The sequence below is a fragment of the Oncorhynchus tshawytscha genome, unplaced genomic scaffold (assembly GCF_018296145.1).
Source record: "Oncorhynchus tshawytscha isolate Ot180627B unplaced genomic scaffold, Otsh_v2.0 Un_contig_6931_pilon_pilon, whole genome shotgun sequence".
NCBI classification, from domain to species: domain Eukaryota; kingdom Metazoa; phylum Chordata; class Actinopteri; order Salmoniformes; family Salmonidae; genus Oncorhynchus; species Oncorhynchus tshawytscha.
In genome coordinates this window covers 1-22,303 of record NW_024609442.1, presented here as the reverse complement: position 1 = coordinate 22,303, position 22,303 = coordinate 1, and the positions used below count along the sequence as shown (strand labels likewise).

General features: G+C 43.5%; 1 protein-coding gene across 1 annotated transcript in view; it reads right to left on the bottom strand.

The window, feature by feature from the left end:
• Positions 1–21,958, bottom strand: part of LOC112239722 (receptor-type tyrosine-protein phosphatase beta-like) — a 46,233-nt gene extending 24,275 nt beyond the window's left edge. Inside the window, exons 1-7 of the mRNA XM_042315333.1 lie at positions 21,823–21,958; positions 21,291–21,567; positions 20,964–21,070; positions 14,947–15,052; positions 14,325–14,405; positions 7,616–7,697; positions 7,263–7,353 (exon numbers count right to left, since the gene is read on the bottom strand). Coding sequence (XP_042171267.1) covers positions 7,263–7,353; positions 7,616–7,697; positions 14,325–14,405; positions 14,947–15,052; positions 20,964–21,070; positions 21,291–21,442 — 619 coding nt within the window. The 5' untranslated portion in view covers positions 21,443–21,567; positions 21,823–21,958. The remainder of the gene's footprint in view (positions 1–7,262; positions 7,354–7,615; positions 7,698–14,324; positions 14,406–14,946; positions 15,053–20,963; positions 21,071–21,290; positions 21,568–21,822) is intronic.
• Positions 21,959–22,303: the final 345 nt, after the last annotated feature.

Sequence of the window (22,303 nt, the reverse complement as noted above, 5' to 3'; positions counted from 1 at the left end):
GTCGTTAGTGTGACTGACTGGGTTCTCCCTCTGAGCTAATGCCTCTAGGCATTGACTGAAGTCTTCAAGTCTTCAAGTTGTCAAGTCGTCAAGTCTTCAAGTCTTCAAGTCTTCAAGTCTTCAAGTCTTCAAGTCTTCAAGTCTTCAAGTCTTCAAGTTTCAGACGAACAAACTCATCACCTCAGTTACATTAAAGCTCTGGTAAGAAAATACTGTAAAGGTCTTGGAATCTGCACAGAGGGGTTGAAGATGTTGTTGTTGCTGCATTGTGAAGCAAAATGACATTAAAGTAAGGATGCTTCTTCACTTTGTATTGAGCAGTGCCACAGATTGATAGGCCGTACTTCACTAATACCTTATACCAAGTAACCCCTGCTTTAAATGAATTCACAACAGTAAACGTACATAGTTTTTGCTGTTTGTGAACGGCAGGCTTGTTCTCCGTTCCACAATTAGACACCTCCAATTGTATTGCCACCTGAACAAACACTTCTGAGTCCAGACCAATTATTCCAGACCAATTTAATTCATGTGCTTGAACAACGACAAAGTAGAAACTTAACTTTGAAAAGTAAAATGCACCCTATTCCCAAACAGAGCCCAATAGAAACTGGTCTAAAGTAGTGCACTATATAGGGATTAGGGCTCTGGTCTAAAGTAGTCCCTTATTCCCAAACAGAGCCCTATAGAAACTGGTCTAAAGTAGTCCCCTATTCCCAAACAGAGCCCTATAGAAACTGGTCTAAAGTAGTGCGCTATATAGGGATTAGGGCTCTGGTCTAAAGTAGTCCCCTATTCCCAAACAGAGCCCTATAGAAACTGGTCTAAAGTAGTCCCCTATTCCCAAACAGAGCCCTATAGAAACTGGTCTAAAGTAGTGCACTATATAGGGATTAGGGCTCTGCTCTAAAGTAGTCCCTTATTCCCAAACAGAGCCCTATAGAAACTGGTCTAAAGTAGTCCCCTATTCCCAAACAGAGCCCTATAGAAACTGGTCTAAAGTAGTCCCCTATTCCCAAACAGAGCCCTATAGAAACTGGTCTAAAGTAGTGCACTATATAGGGATTAGGGCTCTGGTCTAAAGTAGTCCCCTATTCCCAAACAGAGCCCTGTAGAAACTGGTCTAAAGTAGTCCACTATTCCCAAACAGAGCCCTGTAGAAACTGGTCTAAAGTAGTCCACTATTCCCAAACAGAGCCCTGTAGAAACTGGTCTAAAGTAGTCCACTATTCCCAAACAGAGCCCTATAGAAACTGGTCTAAAGTAGTGCACTATATAGGGATTAGGGCTCTGGTCTAAAGTAGTCCCCTATTCCCAAACAGAGCCCTATAGAAACTGGTCTAAAGTAGTGCACTATATAGGGATTAGGGCTCTGGTCTAAAGTAGTCCCCTATTCCCAAACAGAGCCCTATAGAAACTGGTCTAAAGTAGTGCACTATATAGGGATTAGGGCTCTGGTCTAAAGTAGTCCCCTATTCCCAAACAGAGCCCTATAGAAACTGGTCTAAAGTAGTGCACTATATAGGGATTAGGGCTCTGGTCTAAAGTAGTCCCCTATTCCCAAACAGAGCCCTATAGAAACTGGTCTAAAGTAGTGCACTATATAGGGATTAGGGCTCTGGTCTAAAGTAGTCCCCTATTCCCAAACAGAGCCCTATAGAAACTGGTCTAAAGTAGTGCACTATATAGGGATTAGGGCTCTGGTCTAAAGTAGTCTCCTATTCCCAAACAGAGCCCTATAGAAACTGGTCTAAAGTAATCCCCTATTCCCAAACAGAGCCCTGTAGAAACTGGTCTAAAGTAGTGCACTATATAGGGATTAGGGCTCTGGTCTAAAGTAGTCCCCTATTCCCAAACAGAGCCCTATAGAAACTGGTCTAAAGTAGTGCACTATATAGGGATTAGGGCTCTGGTCTAAAGTAGTCCCCTATTCCCAAACAGAGCCCTATAGAAACTGGTCTAAAGTAGTCCCCTATTCCCAAACAGAGCCCTGTAGAAACTGGTCTAAAGTAGTCCACTATTCCCAAACAGAGCCCTATAGAAACTGGTCTAAAGTAGTGCACTATATAGGGATTAGGGCTCTGGTCTAAAGTAGTCCCCTATTCCCAAACAGAGCCCTATAGAAACTGGTCTAAAGTAGTGCACTATATAGGGATTAAGGCTCTGGTCTAAAGTAGTCCCCTATTCCCAAACAGAGCCCTGTAGAAACTGGTCTAAAGTAGTGCACTATATAGGGATTAGGGCTCTGGTCTAAAGTAGTCCCTATTCCCAAACAGAGCCCTATAGAAACTGGTCTAAAGTAATCCCCTATTCCCAAACAGAGCCCTATAGAAACTGGTCTAAAGTAGTCCCCTATTCCCAAACAGAGCCCTATAGAAACTGGTCTAAAGTAGTGCACTATATAGGGATTAGGGCTCTGGTCTAAAGTAGTCCCTTATTCCCAAACAGAGCCCTATAGAAACTGGTCTAAAGTAGTCCCCTATTCCCAAACAGAGTAGAAACTGGTCTAAAGTAGTCCCCTATTCCCAAACAGAGCCCTATAGAAACTGGTCTAAAGTAGTGCACTATATAGGGATTAGGGCTCTGGTCTAAAGTAGTCCCCTATTCCCAAACAGAGCCCTATAGAAACTGGTCTAAAGTAGTCCCCTATTCCCAAACAGAGCCCTATAGAAACTGGTCTAAAGTAGTCCCCTATTCCCAAACAGAGCCCTGTAGAAACTGGTCTAAAGTAGTCCCCTATTCCCAAACAGAGCCCTATAGAAACTGGTCTAAAGTAGTGCACTATATAGGGATTAGGGCTCTGGTCTAAAGTAGTCCCCTATTCCCAAACAGAGCCCTATAGAAACTGGTCTAAAGTAGTGCACTATATAGGGATTAAGGCTCTGGTCTAAAGTAGTCCCCTATTCCCAAACAGAGCCCTGTAGAAACTGGTCTAAAGTAGTGCACTATATAGGGATTAGGGCTCTGGTCTAAAGTAGTCCACTATTCCCAAACAGAGCCCTATAGAAACTGGTCTAAAGTAGTGCACTATATAGGGATTAGGGCTCTGGTCTAAAGTAGTCCCTATTCCCAAACAGAGCCCTATAGAAACTGGTCTAAAGTAGTCCTATATAGGGATTAGGGCTCTGGTCTAAAGTTCCCATTCCCAAACAGAGCCCTATAGAAACTGGTCTAAAGTAGTGCACTATACTCTGGTCTAAAGTAGTCCCTATTCCCAAACAGAGCCCTATAGAAACTGGTCTAAAGTAATCCCCTATTCCCAAACAGAGCCCTGTAGAAACTGGTCTAAAGTAGTGCACTATATAGGGATTAGGGCTCTGGTCTAAAGTAGTCCCCTATTCCCAAACAGAGCCCTATAGAAACTGGTCTAAAGTAGTCCTATATTAGGGCTCTGGTCTAAACAGTCCCCTATTCCCAAACAGAGCCCTATAGAAACTGGTCTAAAGTAGTCCCCTATTCCCAAACAGAGCCCTGTAGAAACTGGTCTAAAGTAGTCCCCTATTCCCAAACAGAGCCCTATAGAAACTGGTCTAAAGTAGTGCCCTATATAGGGATTAAGGCTCTGGTCTAAAGTAGTCCCCTATTCCCAAACAGAGCCCTGTAGAAACTGGTCTAAAGTAGTGCACTATATAGGGATTAGGGCTCTGGTCTAAAGTAGTCCACTATTCCCAAACAGAGCCCTATAGAAACTGGTCTAAAGTAGTGCACTATATAGGGATTAGGGCTCTGGTCTAAAGTAGTCCACTATTCCCAAACAGAGCCCTGTAGAAACTGGTCTAAAGTAGTCCCCTATTCCCAAACAGAGCCCTGTAGAAACTGGTCTAAAGTAGTCCACTATTCCCAAACAGAGCCCTATAGAAACTGGTCTAAAGTAGTCCCTATTCCCAAACAGAGCCCTATAGAAACTGGTCTAAAGTAGTCCCCTATTCCCAAACAGAGCCCTATAGAAACTGGTCTAAAGTAATCCACTATTCCCAAACAGAGCCCTGTAGAAACTGGTCTAAAGTAGTCCACTATTCCCAAACAGAGCCCTATAGAAACTGGTCTAAAGTAATCCCCTATTCCCAAACAGAGCCCTGTAGGAATAGGTCTAAAGTAGTGCCCTATTCCCAAACAGAGCCCTGTAGAAACTGGTCTAAAGTAGTGCACTATATAGGGATTAGGGCTCTGGTCTAAAGTAGTCCCCTATTCCCAAACAGAGCCCTATAGAAACTGGTCTAAAGTAGTCCCTATTCCCAAACAGAGCCCTATAGAAACTGGTCTAAAGTAGTCCCCTATTCCCAAACAGAGCCCTATAGAAACTGGTCTAAAGTAGTGCACTATATAGGGATTAGGGCTCTGGTCTAAAGTAGTCCCCTATTCCCAAACAGAGCCCTATAGAAACTGGTCTAAAGTAGTCCCCTATTCCCAAACAGAGCCCTATAGAAACTGGTCTAAAGTAGTCCCCTATTCCCAAACAGAGCCCTATAGAAACTGGTCTAAAGTAGTGCACTATATAGGGATTAGGGCTCTGGTCTAAAGTAGTCCCTATTCCCAAACAGAGCCCTATAGAAACTGGTCTAAAGTAGTCCCCTATTCCCAAACAGAGCCCTATAGAAACTGGTCTAAAGTAGTCCCCTATTCCCAAACAGAGCCCTATAGAAACTGGTCTAAAGTAGTCCCCTATTCCCAAACAGAGCCCTATAGAAACTGGTCTAAAGTAGTGCACTATATAGGGATTAGGGCTCTGGTCTAAAGTAGTCCCCTATTCCCAAACAGAGCCCTGTAGAAACTGGTCTAAAGTAGTCCACTATTCCCAAACAGAGCCCTGTAGAAACTGGTCTAAAGTAGTGCACTATATAGGGATTAGGGCTCTGGTCTAAAGTAGTCCCCTATTCCCAAACAGAGCCCTATAGAAACTGGTCTAAAGTAGTGCACTATATAGGGATTAGGGCTCTGGTCTAAAGTAGTCCCCTATTCCCAAACAGAGCCCTATAGAAACTGGTCTAAAGTAGTCCTGGTCTAAAGTAGTCCCCTATTCCCAAACAGAGCCCTATAGAAACTGGTCTAAAGTAGTGCACTATATAGGGATTAGGGCTCTGGTCTAAAGTAGTCCCTATTCCCAAACAGAGCCCTATAGAAACTGGTCTAAAGTAATCCCCTATTCCCAAACAGAGCTGGTCTAAAGTAGTGCAATATAGGGATTAGGGCTCTGGTCTAAAGTAGTCCACTATTCCCGAACAGAGCCCTATAGAAACTGGTCTAAAGTAGTGCACTATATAGGGATTAGGGCTCTGGTCTAAAGTAGTCCCCTATTCCCAAACAGAGCCCTATAGAAACTGGTCTAAAGTAATCCACTATTCCCAAACAGAGCCCTGTAGAAACTGGTCTAAAGTAGTCCCCTATTCCCAAACAGAGCCCTATAGAAACTGGTCTAAAGTAGTGCACTATATAGGGATTAAGGCTCTGGTCTAAAGTAGTCCCCTATTCCCAAACAGAGCCCTGTAGAAACTGGTCTAAAGTAGTGCACTATATAGGGATTAGGGCTCTGGTCTAAAGTAGTCCACTATTCCCAAACAGAGCCCTATAGAAACTGGTCTAAAGTAGTGCACTATATAGGGATTAGGGCTCTGGTCTAAAGTAGTCCACTATTCCCAAACAGAGCCCTGTAGAAACTGGTCTAAAGTAGTCCCCTATTCCCAAACAGAGCCCTGTAGAAACTGGTCTAAAGTAGTCCACTATTCCCAAACAGAGCCCTATAGAAACTGGTCTAAAGTAGTCCCCTATTCCCAAACAGAGCCCTATAGAAACTGGTCTAAAGTAGTCCCCTATTCCCAAACAGAGCCCTATAGAAACTGGTCTAAAGTAATCCACTATTCCCAAACAGAGCCCTGTAGAAACTGGTCTAAAGTAGTCCACTATTCCCAAACAGAGCCCTATAGAAACTGGTCTAAAGTAGTCCCCTATTCCCAAACAGAGCCCTGTAGGAATAGGTCTAAAGTAGTGCCCTATTCCCAAACAGAGCCCTGTAGAAACTGGTCTAAAGTAGTGCACTATATAGGGATTAGGGCTCTGGTCTAAAGTAGTCCCCTATTCCCAAACAGAGCCCTGTAGAAACTGGTCTAAAGTAGTCCACTATTCCCAAACAGAGCCCTGTAGAAACTGGTCTAAAGTAGTCCCCTATTCCCAAACAGAGCCCTGTAGAAACTGGTCTAAAGTAGTCCACTATTCCCAAACAGAGCCCTGTAGAAACTGGTCTAAAGTAGTCCCCTATTCCCAAACAGAGCCCTGTAGAAACTGGTCTAAAGTAGTGCCCTATTCCCAAACAGAGCCCTGTAGAAACTGGTCTAAAGTAGTGCACTATATAGGGATTAGGGCTCTGGTCTAAAGTAGTCCCCTATTCCCAAACAGAGCCCTGTAGAAACTGGTCTAAAGTAGTCCACTATTCCCAAACAGAGCCCTGTAGAAACTGGTCTAAAGTAGTCCCCTATTCCCAAACAGAGCCCTGTAGAAACTGGTCTAAAGTAGTCCCCTATTCCCAAACAGAGCCCCGTAGAAACTGGTCTAAAGTAGTCCCCTATTCCCAAACAGAGCCCTGTAGAAACTGGTCTAAAGTAGTCCCCTATTCCCAAACAGAGCCCTGTAGAAACTGGTCTAAAGTAGTCCACTATTCCCAAACAGAGCCCTGTAGAAACTGGTCTAAAGTAGTCCACTATTCCCAAACAGAGCCCTGTAGAAACTGGTCTAAAGTAGTCCCATATTCCCAAACAGAGCCCTGTAGAAACTGGTCTAAAGTAGTCCCCTATTCCCAAAGAGAGCCCTGTAGAAACTGGTCTAAAGTAGTCCACTATTCCCAAACAGAGCCCTGTAGAAACTGGTCTAAAGTAGTCCACTATTCCCAAACAGAGCCCTGTAGAAACTGGTCTAAAGTAGTCCCCTATTCCCAAACAGAGCCCTATAGAAACTGGTCTAAAGTAGTGCACACTCTGGTCTATTCCACTATTGCCAAACAGAGCCCTGTAGAAACTGGTCTAAAGTAGTCCACTATTCCCAAACAGAGCCCTGTAGAAACTGGTCTAAAGTAGTCCACTATTCCCAAACAGAGCCCTGTAGAAACTGGTCTAAAGTAGTCCACTATTCCCAAACAGAGCCCTGTAGAAACTGGTCTAAAGTAGTGCACTATATAGGGAATAGGGCTCTGGTCTAAAGTAGTGCACTATATAGGGAATAGGGCCCTGGTCTCTCTCTCATTAATCCTTAGATCCACTATGTGGGCTACTCACAGGGCAGGATGTTGTTGTAACGGTTCTTGCCCCTGTTCTCTGGTAGACGGGCTGCATCCAGAGGCTGGTTACGACCCACATCCTTCAGATCCTGATGGGGAATAGAAATAATGAATGATTTAGTGAAACGGCTCCATGGGCTAGGGGCCTTGGAAATAAAGCACGGGAGTTTATAAAGAATTGGTTTATAAACTAATACTTCAAAGTTTAAAAACGACTTAATAAATATGTTTTTTTGTAGATAAGTGCAAACAGGGAAGAAGTTGGGGATATCGCTCGTGGTTTAAAGTTAACCCACAGAGGACACAATTTCCAGGTTATCAGATAATAATTTCTGAAGTTTTTTTTTTTACCTCAAACTCTTCTGACAGAAGATAGTTGGAGTCTGCCTGTAGCTTAGTGAGGTGGGATTCAAAGTGGGCTGCTTTGACGGGGCTGAGGGGAGACAGACAGACACATCTTAAAGAAATGATTTACGAGAATGTAAATGATTCATGAGACTTTAAAATGGCAATGTAAAAACCGTTTATGGAAACAGGATTTATTGTGATTTATTTAGGGCAGATAATAGGACTTGTAATACTACTTGGTCATCCTATTTAATTCAGGATTTCTAGAGACAGAAGATAACATGGAGGGTGTAATAGACGCACCTTGAGATGCGTCGGTTGCTGAAATAAAGAGAAGTAGAGTGTAAGATTAGACGGCTGTGTTCCCGTTAAACACATTTCCTTTTATCTTGTTACACACTCCATTTTGTTTCAGCGACTAAGAGATTCAGAACTCCATTTTGTTTCAGCGACTAAGAGATTCAGAACTCCATTTTGTTTCAGCGACTAAGAGATTCAGAACTCCATTTTGTTTCAGCGACTAAGAGATTCAGAACTCCATTTTGTTTCAGCGACTAAGAGATTCAGAACTCCATTTTGTTTCAGCGACTAAGAGATTCAGAACTCCATTTTGTTTCAGCGACTAAGAGATTCAGAACTCCATTTTGTTTCAGCGACTAAGAGATTCAGAACTCCATTTTGTTTCAGCGACTAAGAGATTCAGAACTCCATTTTGTTTCAGCGACTAAGAGATTCAGAACTCCATTTTGTTTCAGCGACTAAGAGATTCAGAACTCCATTTTGTTTCGGGGACTAAGAGATTCAGAGTGCCCTCTCTCCTCACACACTAATCTTGTTACTTCCTCACAGACCTACGCCACTCTGCTGAAATGACCTTTAAATTACATTTCCTCATTTAATTTAATTGAACCTTTATTGAACCAGGTTGTCCCATTGAGGGCTGAAGACCTCTTTCACAAGAGAGACCTGAACATGCAATTACATTGTTTACGACAACCCTAGAAGGTTCATTCATTTCCCAGACTGTCTGTTGGTGGTGGACCTATGTTTAGATACTGAGTGTTTGGTGCACAGACAGTGTGTTGAGGTAGACAGGAGTTCACTGTGTTGTCCATCCCCTCTCAGCAGTGAGTGACAACCCAGGGATCAATTATGATAGTCCCTCCCCTGTGTCAAGGCCTGCTGACTGATGAGTGACAACCCAGGGATCAATGATGGTAGTCCCTCCCTTGTGTCAAGGCCTGCTGACTGGTGAGTGCAAACCCAGGGATCAATGATGGTTGTTCACCAACAGAACAGAGTGGTTTAAACCCCTTCCTGTTATCGATCTGCAACAACCTAGTGGATGATTGCATCCATTATTTCAGCACAAACCCACACGCATGCACACATGAGAGCACGTACACACACACACACATCTATTTTTAGAGACAGGGAGAATGACATCTCTCTCTGTCCCTTCACTCATACTGATTAAGGTTCCCTGCGAGTCAGTGTAACGATGGACAGAAACAAATTGGATGGCATCAGAGGAGAAGTGATGAGAGAAGGATGGAGAGATGGAGAGAGGGAAGGATGGAGAGAGGGAAGGATGGAGAGAGGGAAGGATGGAAAGATGGAAAGAGGTAAGGATGGAGAGAGGGAAGGATGGAGAGAGGGAAGGATGGAGAGAGGGAAGGATGGAGAGATGGAGAGAGGGAAGGATGGAGAGAGGGAAGGATGGAGAGATGGAGAGAGGGAAGGATGGAGAGAGGGAAGGATGGAAAGATGGAGAGAGGGAAGGATGGAGAGATGGAGAGATGGAAAGATGAAAAGAGGGAAGGATGGAGAGATGGAAGGATTGAGAGATGGAAGGATGGAGAGATGGAAGGATGGAGAGAGGGAAGGATGGAGAGAGGGAGAGAGGGAAGGATGGAGAGAGGGAAGGATGGAGAGATGAAAAGAGGGAAGGATGGAGAGATGGAAGGATGGAGAGATGGAAGGATGGAGAGATGGAGAGAGGGAAGGATGGAGAGATGGAGAGAGTGAAGGATGGAGAGAGGGAAGGATGGAAAGATGAAAAGAGGGAAGGATGGTGAGAGGGAAGGATGGAGAAATGGAAGGATGGAGAGATGGAAGGATGGAGAGAGGGAAGGATGGAGAGAGGGAAGGATGGAGAGAGGGAAGGATGGAGAGATGGAAAGAGGGAAGGATGGAGAGATGGAGAGATGGAGAGAGGGACAGATGGAGAGATGGAAGGATGGAGGGATGGAGAGAGGGAAGGATGGAGAGAGGGAAGGATGGAGGGATGGAAGGATGGAAAGAGGGAAGGATGGAGAGATGGAAGGATGGAGGGATGGAGAGAGGAAGGATGGAGAGAGGGAAGGATGGAGGGATGGAAGGATGGAGAGAGGGAAGGATGGAGTGATGGAAGGATGGAGGGATGGAGAGAGGGAAGGATGGAGAGATGGAAAGAGGGAAGGATGGAGAGATGGAAGGATGGAGAGATGGAGAGATGGAGAGATGGAAGGATGGAGGGATGGAGAGAGGGAAGGATGGAGAGAGGGAAGGATGGAGGGATGGAAGGATGGAAAGAGGGAAGGATGGAGAGATGGCCTCATTCTGTCATTACATGCCTAATCAATGAACTGCTAGTCCTTCTCTCTGCTCTGATCCCCATGTCAATCACTGGTTTTAAGTCATGTATATTTCAGCAGTGCTCTTTGTGATCTCTTTTCTCTGCCAGTTACTCGTTGGAAGGACTAGGAGGCAGGCAGTGACTTCAGTATTTGCTCGTCACTCCTTAAGTCTCAAGTAATGTCTTTCCTATAACAGTGACTTCAGTATTTGCTCGTCACTCCTTCAGTCTCAAGTAATGTCTTTCCTATAATCTTCACTACAATGCAATGACACATGAAGACAAGTTTGTCTCTAGGTGCTTCTAAACTCAAGGAGCGTACAGTTGTATTGAACAACTCTTTAGGATTCAGACATTAAAATCAGACATTAAAATCAGACATTGAAATCAGACATTAAAATCAGACGTTGAAATCGGACATTAAAATCAGAAGTTGAAATTAGATATTACAGTGCCTTGCGAAAGTATTCGGCCCCCTTGAACTTTGCGACCTTTTGCCACATTTCAGGCTTCAAACATAAAGATATAAAACTGTATTTTTTTGTGAAGAATCAACAACAAGTGGGGCACAATCATGAAGTGGAACGACATTTATTGGATATTTCAAACTTTTTTAACAAATCAAAAACTGAAAAATTGGGCGTGCAAAATTATTCAGCCCCTTTACTTTCAGTGCAGCAAACTTTCTCCAGAAGTTCAGTGAGGATCTCTGAATGATCCAATGTTGACCTAAATGACTAATGATGATAAATACAATCCACCTGTGTGTAATCAAGTCTCCGTATAAATGCACCTGCACTGTGATAGTCTCAGAGGTCCGTTAAAAGCGCAGAGAGCATCATGAAGAACAAGGAACACACCAGGCAGGTCCGAGATACTGTTGTGAAGAAGTTTAAAGCCGGATTTGGATACATAAAGATTTCCCAAGCTTTAAACATCCCAAGGAGCACTGTGCAAGCGATAATATTGAAATGGAAGGAGTATCAGACCACTGCAAATCTACCAAGACCTGGCCGTCCCTCTAAACTTTCAGCTCATACAAGGAGAAGACTGATCAGAGATGCAGCCAAGAGGCCCATGATCACTCTGGATGAACTGCAGAGATCTACAGCTGAGGTGGGAGACTCTGTCCATAGGACAACAATCAGTCGTATATTGCACAAATCTGGCCTTTATGGAAGAGTGGCAAGAAGAAAGCCATTTCTTAAAGATATCCATAAAAAGTGTTGTTTAAAGTTTGCCACAAGCCACCTGGGAGACACACCAAACATGTGGAAGAAGGTGCTCTGGTCAGATGAAACCAAAATTGAACTTTTTGGCAACAATGCAAAACGTTATGTTTGGCGTAAAAGCAACACAGCTCATCAACTTGAACACACCATCGCCACTGTCAAACATGGTGGTGGCAGCATCATGGTTTGGGCCTGCTTTTCTTCAGCAGGGACAGGGAAGATGGTTAAAATTGATGGGAAGATGGATGGAGCCAAATACAGGACCATTCTGGAAGAAAACCTGATGGAGTCTGCAAAAGACCTGAGACTGGGACGGAGATTTGTCTTCCAACAAGACAATGATCCAAAACATAAAGCAAAATCTACAATGGAATGGTTCAAAAATAAACATATCCAGGTGTTAGAATGGCCAAGTCAAAGTCCAGACCTGAATCCAATCGAGAATCTGTGGAAAGAACTGAAAACTGCTGTTCACAAATGCTCTCCATCCAACCTCACTGAGCTCGAGCTGTTTTGCAAGGAGGAATGGGAAAAAATTCAGTCTCTCGATGTGCAAAACTGATAGAGACATACCCCAAGCGACTTACAGCTGTAATCGCAGCAAAAGGTGGCGCTACAAAGTAATAACTTAAGGGGGCTGAATAATTTTGCACGCCCAATTTTTCAGTTTTTGATTTGTTAAAAAAGTTTGAAATATCCAATAAATGTCGTTCCACTTCATGATTGTGTCCCACTTGTTGTTGATTCTTCACAAAAAAATACAGTTTTATATCTTTATGTTTGAAGCCTGAAATGTGGCAAAAGGTCGCAAAGTTCAAGGGGGCCGAATACTTTCGCAAGGCACTGTATAATCATCTTTATAAAAGTGTCCTCAGCAGGGATATAAAGAGACACTGAATATGCAGCCTGACCTCCTCTGGCAGACCATTCCAAAGTCTAGGGGCCCTAATTGCAAATTGTTTTCAACCTGGACTTTGGAATGGTCAACAGTGCTCTGCTAGAGGATCTCAGGCTGCGTCCTGGCTCATAGGGAGATGAATGGTCAATAGTGCCCTGCTAGAGGATCTCTGGCTGCATCCTGGCTCATAGGGAGATGAATGGTCAATAGTGCCCTGCCAGAGGATCTCATGCTGTGTCCCTGGCTCATAGGGAGATGAATGGTCAACAGTGCCCTGCCAGAGGATCTCAGGCTGTGTCCTGGCTCATAGGGAGATGAATGGTCAACAGTGCCCTGCTAGAGGATCTCATGCTGTGTCCCTGGCTCATAGGGAGATGAATGGTCAATAGTGCCCTGCTAGAGGATCTCAGGCTGTGTCCTGGCTCATAGGGAGATGAATGGTCAATAGTGCCCTGCTAGAGGATCTCAGGCTGTGTCCTGGCTCATAGGGAGATGAATGGTCAATAGTGCCCTGCTAGAGGATCTCAGGCTGTGTCCTGGCTCATAGGGAGATGAATGGTCAACAGTGCCCTGCCAGAGGATCTCATGCTGTGTCCTGGCTCATAGGGAGATGGATGATCAGAAATATAGGCTGGGGTTAAACCAAACCTAGCCTTTAAAACTTGATTAATACAAGGTTACTATCTATTCTAAAAGTGACTGTTAGCTAGTTTAGAGAAACTAGATGAGGTGTGATATGGTTCCATTTCCTGGTGCCTGTTAAAAGCCGAGCTGCAGCGGTTTGAACTAACTGGAGTGATTTCGGACTGGCACATGTACACAGAGAGTTACAGTAATCTAGGCATGAGGCAATACAAGCATGTAGAAGTTTCTCCAAATCAGTGGCTGAGATAAAAGACTTGACATTAGCTAGCTTGGTCACTGGATAAGGCTAGCTACACTAGCTTGGTCATTGGTGATGGGTAGCTATGCTAGCTTGGTCAATGGTGAAGGGTAGCTACACTAGCTTGGTCATTGGTGAAGGGTAGCTATGCTAGCTTGGTCACTGGTGAAGGGTAGCTATGCTAGCTTGGTCACTGGTGAAAGGTAGCTACACTAGCTTGGTCATTGGTGAAGGGTAGCTATGCTAGGTTGGTCACTGGTGAAAGGTAGCTTGCTAGCTTAGTCACTGGTGAAGGGTAGCTATGCTAGCTTGGTAAATGGTGAAGGGTAGCTACGCTACCTTGGTCACTGGTGAAGGGTAGCTACGCTAGCTTGGTCAATGGTGAAAGGTAGCTATGCTAGCTTGGTCAATGGTGAAGGGTAGCTACACTAGCTTGGTCTATGGTGAAGGGTCGCTATGCTAGCTTGGTCAATGGTGAAGGGTAGCTACGCTATCTGGGTCACTGGTGAAAGGTAGCTACACTAGGTTGGTCATTGGTGAAGGGTAGCTACGCTAGCTTAGTCACTGGTGAAGGGTAGCTATGCTAGCTTGGTCAATGGTGAAGGGTAGCTACGCTACCTTGGTCACTGGTGAAAGGTAGCTATGCTAGCTTGGTCACTGGTGAGGGGTAGCTATACTAGCTTGGTCAATGGTGAAGGGTAGCTATGCTAGCTTGGTCACTGGGTCTGATTGGTAAATAGACCTGCGTGTTTTCCACCTACCAGAGAACCTGAACGTTACGATTGCGGATGACGTCACCAAGGGGACGCGTATAAAGAGAAAAAGGGTTATGTGTGTGTAACGGATGTGAAATAGCTAGCTAGTTAGCGGTGGTGCGCGCTAAATAGAGTTTCAATCGGTAACGTCACTCTGAGACCTTGAAGTAGTGGTTCCCCTTGCTCTGCAAGGGCCGTGGCTTTTGTGGAGCGATGGGTAACGATGCTTCGTGGGTGACTGTTGTTGATGAGTGCAGAGGGTCCCTGGTTCGCGCCCGGGTATGGGCGAGGGGACGGTCTAAAGTTATACTGTTACATGTGTCTCACCTTCTGACTCCAACGTACATCCCTGATGTAGGCCCCTGCTTCCACATGCTCATCCGTACCACTGGGCTCTCCTGTACTGCCCTGTGTACACACAACCATGCAATCAATTCAACTATAAATCAATATCTTTTTTGAACCCAATTTGTAAAATTGTATTAGATTTGCCCGAATGGGTAGCACAATGTTCAACACACAACACACACGAACACGCACAGGCACGCACTACAGTACGTCTGTCCAGCAGAAAATGACTCATTCTTCAGTCATTTATACATAATTCCTAATTACACAGTCGTTAGCGTGACACATGATAGGTTCTGGACTCTACAATAAGGTTAGATATCATTGGTAGACTGAGTTTGAGGATGCCGATCATTAGAGCTCCAGCTTACTTCCTGTATAAATAACAAACAGAAACATTATTTACTGTCTATTAGCTCAAGACACATGAAAATATGCATCTACATGTGAGTTCCAGCGTTATTTTTGTTTCATGTCCCCAAAGGAGTGTCAAACTGTGTTAACCCACTGAGCTAAAGCCTAGGCATTATCCCAGAGAGGTAACGCAGGTCTTCAGGTCTCAGGCAAGGTGAAACATCCCAGTCCCGGACTAGACACTCACACTTTACGGACTCTCTGCCTGTAGACGAGGAGGGAGATGACGGCGATCAACATTCCGATGAGGAACATTCCGGCGCTGATGCCTTCGATGACTCCGCTGAGGGGCTCTGGGAGAGAAAACAAGAACACACAAACATCCATGAATAAAACCCCTTACTGTGACTATAGTAGTAAACCCCTTACTGTGACAGTGACTATAGTAATAAAACCCCTTACTGTGACTATAGTAATAAACCCCTTACTGTGACTATAGTAATAAACCCCTTACTGTGACTATAGTAATAAACCCCTTACTGTGACAGTGACTATAGTAATAAACCCCTTACTGTGACTATAGTAATAAACCCCTTACTGTGACTATAGTAATAAACCCCTTACTGTGACTATAGTAATAAAACCCCTTACTGTGACTATAGTAATAAACCCCTTACTGTGACTATAGGAGTAAACCCCTTACAGTGACTATAGTAATAAACCCTTTACTGTGACTATAGTAGTAAAACCCCTTACTGTGACAGTGACTATAGTAATAAACCCCTTACTGTGACAGTGACTATAGTAATAAACCCCTTACTGTGAGAGCGACTATAGTAGTAAACCCCTTACTGTGACGATAGTAATAAATCCCTTACTGTGACTATAGTAATAAACCCCTTACTGTGACTATAGTAGTAAAACCCCTTACTGTGACAGTGACTATAGTAATAAACCCCTTACTGTGACTATAGAAGTAAAACCCCTTACTGTGACAGTGACTATAGTAATAAACCCCTTACTGTGACTGTGACTATAGTGGTAAATCCCTTACTGTGACTATAGTAATAAACCCCTTACTGTGACTATAGTAGTAAACCCCTTACTGTGACTACAGTAGTAAATCCCTTACTGTGACTATAGTAGTAAAACCCCTTACTGTGACAGTGACTATAGTAGTAAATCCCTTACTGTGACAATAGTAATACACCTCTTACTGTGACTATAGTAGTAAACCCCTTACTGTGACTATAGTAATAAAACCCCTTACTGTGACTATAGTAATAAAACCCCTTACTGTGACTATAGTAGTAAAATCCCTTACTGTGACTGTGACTATAGTAATAAACCCCTTACTGTGACTATAGTAGTAAAACCCCTTACTGTGACAGTGACTATAGTAATAAACCCCTTACTGTGACAGTGACTATAGTAATAAACCCCTTACTGTGAGAGCGACTATAGTAGTAAACCCCTTACTGTGACTATAGTAATAAATCCCTTACTGTGACTATAGTAATAAACCCCTTACTGTGACTATAGCAGTAAAACCCCTTACTGTGACAGTGACTATAGTAATAAACCCCTTACTGTGACTATAGTAGTAAACCCCCTTACAGTGACTATAGTAGTAAGTCCCTTACTGTGACAGTGACTATAGTAATAAACCCCTTACTGTGACTATAGTAGTAAAACCCCTTACTGTGACAGTGACTATAGTAATAAACCCCTTACTGTGACTGTGACTATAGTAGTAAATCCCTTACTGTGACTATAGTAATAAACCCCTTACTGTGACTATAGTAGTAAACCCCTTACTGTGACTATAGTAGTAAATCCCTTACTGTGACTATAGTAGTAAAACCCCTTACTGTGACAGTGACTATAGTAGTAAATCCCTTACTGTGACAATAGTAATAAACCTCTTACTGTGACTATAGTAGTAAACCCCTTACTGTGACTATAGTAATAAAACCCCTTACTGTGACTATAGTAATAAAACCCCTTACTGTGACTATAGCAGTAAAATCCCTTACTGTGACTGTGACTATAGTCATAAACCCCTTACTGTGACAGTGACTATAGTAGTAAACCCCTTAATGTGACAGTGACTATAGTAATAAACCCCTTACTGTGACAGTGACTATAGTAATAAACCCCTTACTGTGACTATAGTAGTAAACCCCTTACTGTGACTATAGTAGTAAACCCCTTACTGTGACTATAGTAGTAAACCCCTTACTGTGACTATAGTAGCAAAACCCCTTACTGTGACTATAGTAATAAACCCCTACTGTGACAGTGACTATAGTAATAAACCCCTTACTGTGACTATAGTAATAAACCCCTACTGTGACAGTGACTATAGTAATAAACCCCTTACTGTGACTATAGTAGTAAAACCCCTTACTGTGACTATAGTAATAAACCCCTACTGTGACAGTGACTATAGTAATAAACCCCTTACTGTGACTATAGTAATAAACCCCTTACTGTGACTATAGTGGAGAGGGTAGTAAGTTTTAAGTTCCTCGGCATACACATCACAGACAAACTGAATTGGTCCACTCACACAGACAGCATCGTGAAGAAGGCGCAGCAGCGCCTCTTCAACCTCAGGAGGCTGAAGAAATTCGGCTTGTCACCAAAAGCACTCACAAACTTCTACAGATGCACAATCGAGAGCATCCTGGCGGGCTGTATCACCGCCTGGTATGGCAACTGCTCCGCACACAACCGTAAGACTCTCCAGAGGGTAGTGAGGTCTGCACAACGCATCACCGGGGGCAAACTACCTGCCCTCCAGGACACCTACACCACCCGATGTTACAGGAAGGCCATAAAGATCATCAAGGACAACAACCACCCGAGCCACTGCCTGTTCACCCCCCTATCATCCAGAAGGCGAGGTCAGTACAGGTGCATCAAAGCTGGGACCGAGAGACTGAAAAACAGCTTCTATCTCAAGGCCATCAGACTGTTAAACAGCCACCACTAACATTGAGTGGCTGCTGCCAACACACTGACACTGACTCAACTCCAGCCACTTTAATAATGGGAATTGATGGGAAATGATGTAAAATATATCACTTGCCACTTTAAACAATGCTACCTTATATAATGTTACTTACCCTACATTATTCATCTCATATGTATACGTATATAGTGTACTCTATATCATCTACTGCATCCTTATGTAATACATGTATCACTAGCCACTTTAACTATGCCACTTTGTTTACATACTCATCTCATATGTATATACTGTACTCGATACCATCTACTGTATCTTGCCTATGCTGCTCTGTACCATCACTCATTCACATATCCTTATGTACATATTCTTTATCCCCTTACACTGTGTATAAGACAGTAGTTTTTTGGGGGGGGAATTGTTAGTTAGATTACTTGTTGGATTATTACTGCATTGTCGGAACTAGAAGCACAAGCATTTCGCTACACTCGCATTAACATCTGCTAACCATGTGTATGTGACAAATACAATTGGATTTGATTTGATTTAGTAGTAAACCCCCTTACTGTGACTATAGTCGTAAACCCCCTTTCTGTGACTATAGTAATAAATCCCTTACTGTGACAGTGACTATAGTAGTAAAACCCCTTACTGTGACTATAGTAATAAACCCCTTACTGTGACAGTGACTATAGTAATAAACCCCTTACTGTGACTGTGACTATAGTAGTAAAACCCCTTACTGTGACTATAGTAATAAACCCCTTACTGTGACTATAGTAGTAAACCCCTTACTGTGACTATAGTAGTAAACCCCTTACTGTGACTATAGTAGTAAAATCCCTTACTGTGACTATAGTAATAAATCCCTTACTGTGACAGTGACTATAGTAATAAACCCCTTACTGTGACAGTGACTATAGTAATAAACCCCTTACTGTGACAGTGACTATAGTAATAAACCCCTTACTGTGACTATAGTAATAAACCCCTTACTGTGACTATAGTAGTAAACCCCTTACTGTGACAGTGACTATAGTAGTAAAATCCCTTACTGTGACTATAGTAATAAATCCCTTACTGTGACTGTAGTAGTAAATCCTCTTACTGTGACAGTGACTATAGTAATAAATCCCTTACTGTGACTGTAGTAATAAACCCCTCACTGTGACTACTAGTTAGTCTTCTCGATCAAAACTTCCCCAGTCTTTTATTGGAATCAGGGGAGCAGAGCGGGTTGTTTTAATTGTCTCCATATTTCTGGTACTATATTTGATGGATCAATGTTAAAGACAGAGCGGAGGTGAGTGAGAAATAGGAACCATTTGAGCAGGAGATTAAAGCACTATATTCTTAGATAGCACTGGAGGGTTTAATGTCTAAATCAATGGACGTGAGTACTTGCACACAACACAATCTCACTGCTGTAATAGGCGTAATGTTACTGCCAGAGTACAGTGTTTTCTGAAAGGATTCAGACCCCTTGACTTTTTCCCACATTTTGTTACGTTACACAGCCTTATTCTAAAATGTATAAAATATTTGTTTCCATCATCAATCTACACACAATATCCCATAATGACAAAGCGAAAACAGGTTTTTAGAAATTTTGGCGTATAAAAACACAAAAACAGAAATAGCTTATTTACATAACTATTCAGACCTTTTGCTTTTAAACTCGAAATTGAGCTCAGGTGCACCCTGTTCCCATTAATCATCCTTGAGATATATTTGTAACTTGATTGGAATCCACCTGGTGTAAATTCAATTGATTGGACATGATTTGGAAAGGCACACATCTGTCTATATCAGGTCCCACAGTTGACAGTACATGTCAGAGCAAAAACCAAGCCATGAGGTCAAAGGAATTGTCAGTAGAGCTTCGAGACAGGATTGTGTCGAGGCACAGCTCTGGGAAGGGCACCAAAATATTTCTGCAGCAATGAAGGTCCCCAAGAACACAGTGGCCACCATCATTCTTAAATGGAAGAAGTTTGGAATCACCAAGACTCTTCCTAGAGGTTGTCGCCTGGCCACTGAGCAATCGGGGGAAAAGGGCCTTGGTCAGGGAGGTGACCAAGAACCCTATGGTCACTCTGACAGAGCTCTAGAGTTCCTCTGTGGAGATGGGAGAACCTTCCAGAAGGACAACCATCCCTGCAGCACTCTACCAATCAGGTCTTCATGGTGGAGTGGCCAGACGGAAGCCACTCCTCAGTAAAAGGCACATGACAGACCGCTTGGAGTTTTCCAAAAGGCACCTAAAGACGCTCAGACCATGAGAAACAAGATTCTCTGCTGATGAAACCAAAATTTAACTATTTGGCCTGAATGCCAAGCGTCATGTCTGGAGGAAACCTGGCACCATCCCTACAGTGAAGCATGGTGGTGGTAGCATGTGTGGAGATGTTTTTCAGCAGCAGGAACTGGGAGACTAGTCAGGATTGAGGGAAAGATGAACGGAGCAAAGTGCAGAGAGATCCTTGATGAAAACCTGCTCCATAGCGCTCAAGACCTCAGACTGGGGCAAAGGTTTACCTTCCAACAACGACCCTAAGCACAAAGCCAAGACAACGCAGGAGTGGCTTTGGGACAAGTCTCTGAATGTCCTTGAGTGGCCCAGCCAGAGCCCAGACTTGAAAATAGATGTGCAGCGACACTCTCCATCCAACCTGACAGATCTTGAGAGGATCTACAGAGAAGAATGGGAGAAACTCCCCAAATACAGGTGTGCTAAGCTTGTAATGTCATACCCCAGACTACTCAAGGCTGTAATCGCTGTCAAAGGTGCTTCAACAAAGTACTGAGTAAAGGGTCTGAATACTTATGTAAATGTAATATTTCTGTGAAAAAAAATATTTCATCCATTTTAGAATAAGGCTGTAACGTAACAAAATGTGGAAAGGGTCAAGGGGTCTGAATACTTTGGCAGTGCATTGGCCGCATTTAATCGGTGCCTTGTTAAGATTAATTACTTTTTTCAGACATCAAGAAGGAGAGAGAGAGAGAGAGAGAGAGAGAGAGAGAGAGAGAGAGAGAGAGAGAGAGAGAGAGAGAGAGAGAGAGAAAATGGGGGGGTAGAGAGAGAGAGAGAGAAGGATGAGAGAAAGAAAGGGAGCGAGAGAGCGAGATAAGAGAGAGAGATTAGAGGACGAGGGTCAGCGGTAGAGGGTATATAGTGTGGCTTGACCTGCTTGTGTCCTGATGGGCTGAGACAGGAAGTGCCAGAGTAATGGAGAGAGAGGGAAGGAGAGGGGGAAGAGAGGGTCAGGATCAGAGGTAAAGCTCACCTGCTTGTGTCCTGATGGGTAGAGACAGGAAGGTGTCCCTGTAGAGAGGTTGGGGGAACTCTCTGTGGTCTTCGTCAAACAGCTGAGTGAAGGCACGGACACTGATTCTGCACAGAGAACAGACATTGACTTCCATTAGTATCAACTTACATCAAATTATTTCCCTGGTGAGCATAAATGGCTATAATATACTGCCTTCTTTTGCTCTCTTAGACAAGGTCAATGGTTAATATGACCTGTAAGACTTGATTAGGATGGGTGTTTTTTTTAAAGTAATTCAAACCTAGGTAAAGTGTTTGGTTTGTGTGGGGCCATATTATTGTTTACCTGTAGGCAGTCTTAGGCTTGAGAGGCCCATCACAGAAGTGGTAGAGATCACTGCTGTGTTCGTTATCATCATCCTCCTCTGAATCACAAGGCCCTCCCAGGCGATCTAGCCCCGCCCCCAGGTTGACTTCAAACACATGCCCAGCTCCCATTCCCTGTTCCTGGGCACAGCCACTGGGAAAGTAGCCTGTCTGGTAGGCCCGCACAGAGCTGTTGGTTCTGTAGTCCTGGAAGGAAGGTAGAGGGTGGAGCTGCTCTGTCTGCAGGACTTCATTGTCTGTGACGGGTCAAGAGTGAGTAATAAAGTTGGATGGATTCAAAAGTATACTAAATCCCCTTCAGCACTCCCTTAAAAAAACTCTCTTTCACTTCCTCATCAATTACATTTAGAAGTTTTTCAAATTCAAATGTATTTGATTTCATCAGCATCATTATCAGACATATCCAACATGATGTTAAAGTAAGAAAGGAAATTGTGTAGAAAATATATTGAGCCGTACTGAGAAAGCTGTAAATAGAGAGGAACCTTTACCAGTGGACTCAGCCACGATGACAGTGAAGAACCTGACGGCTCCGTTGACGTCGCTGAACCAGCTGCAGTTGAACTTGAACAAAATGGTGGAGGGGGTGATGCGTACCGCCCTCTCATTGACCCGTATTGTGGTAGGGGGCGGGCCTAAAGGGGTAAAAAAAAAAAGACAGGCGATTGGTTCAAGGGGTGTGTCTGTCAAATAATCCAGACTTTGATTGGCTGAACCAGATGTGTAAGAGTAGGGCTGGAACTAAAAGCCTGCACACCCAGTATCTCTGCAGGGGAGGGTTGGCCATCTTTGTTCTAGAAATATGCTGCCATGTGTCTCCTCTTGTGTCATATATCTCGTATCACATCAAAACTGCTACCTCAATTTCCCCTGTTATGGGACAAATAATGATTGACTTGACAATAGGCCCCTTTTACACACAGAATCACACTCCTACTGCTTTTCCAGCATTTGTATGTATGCCACTGAATC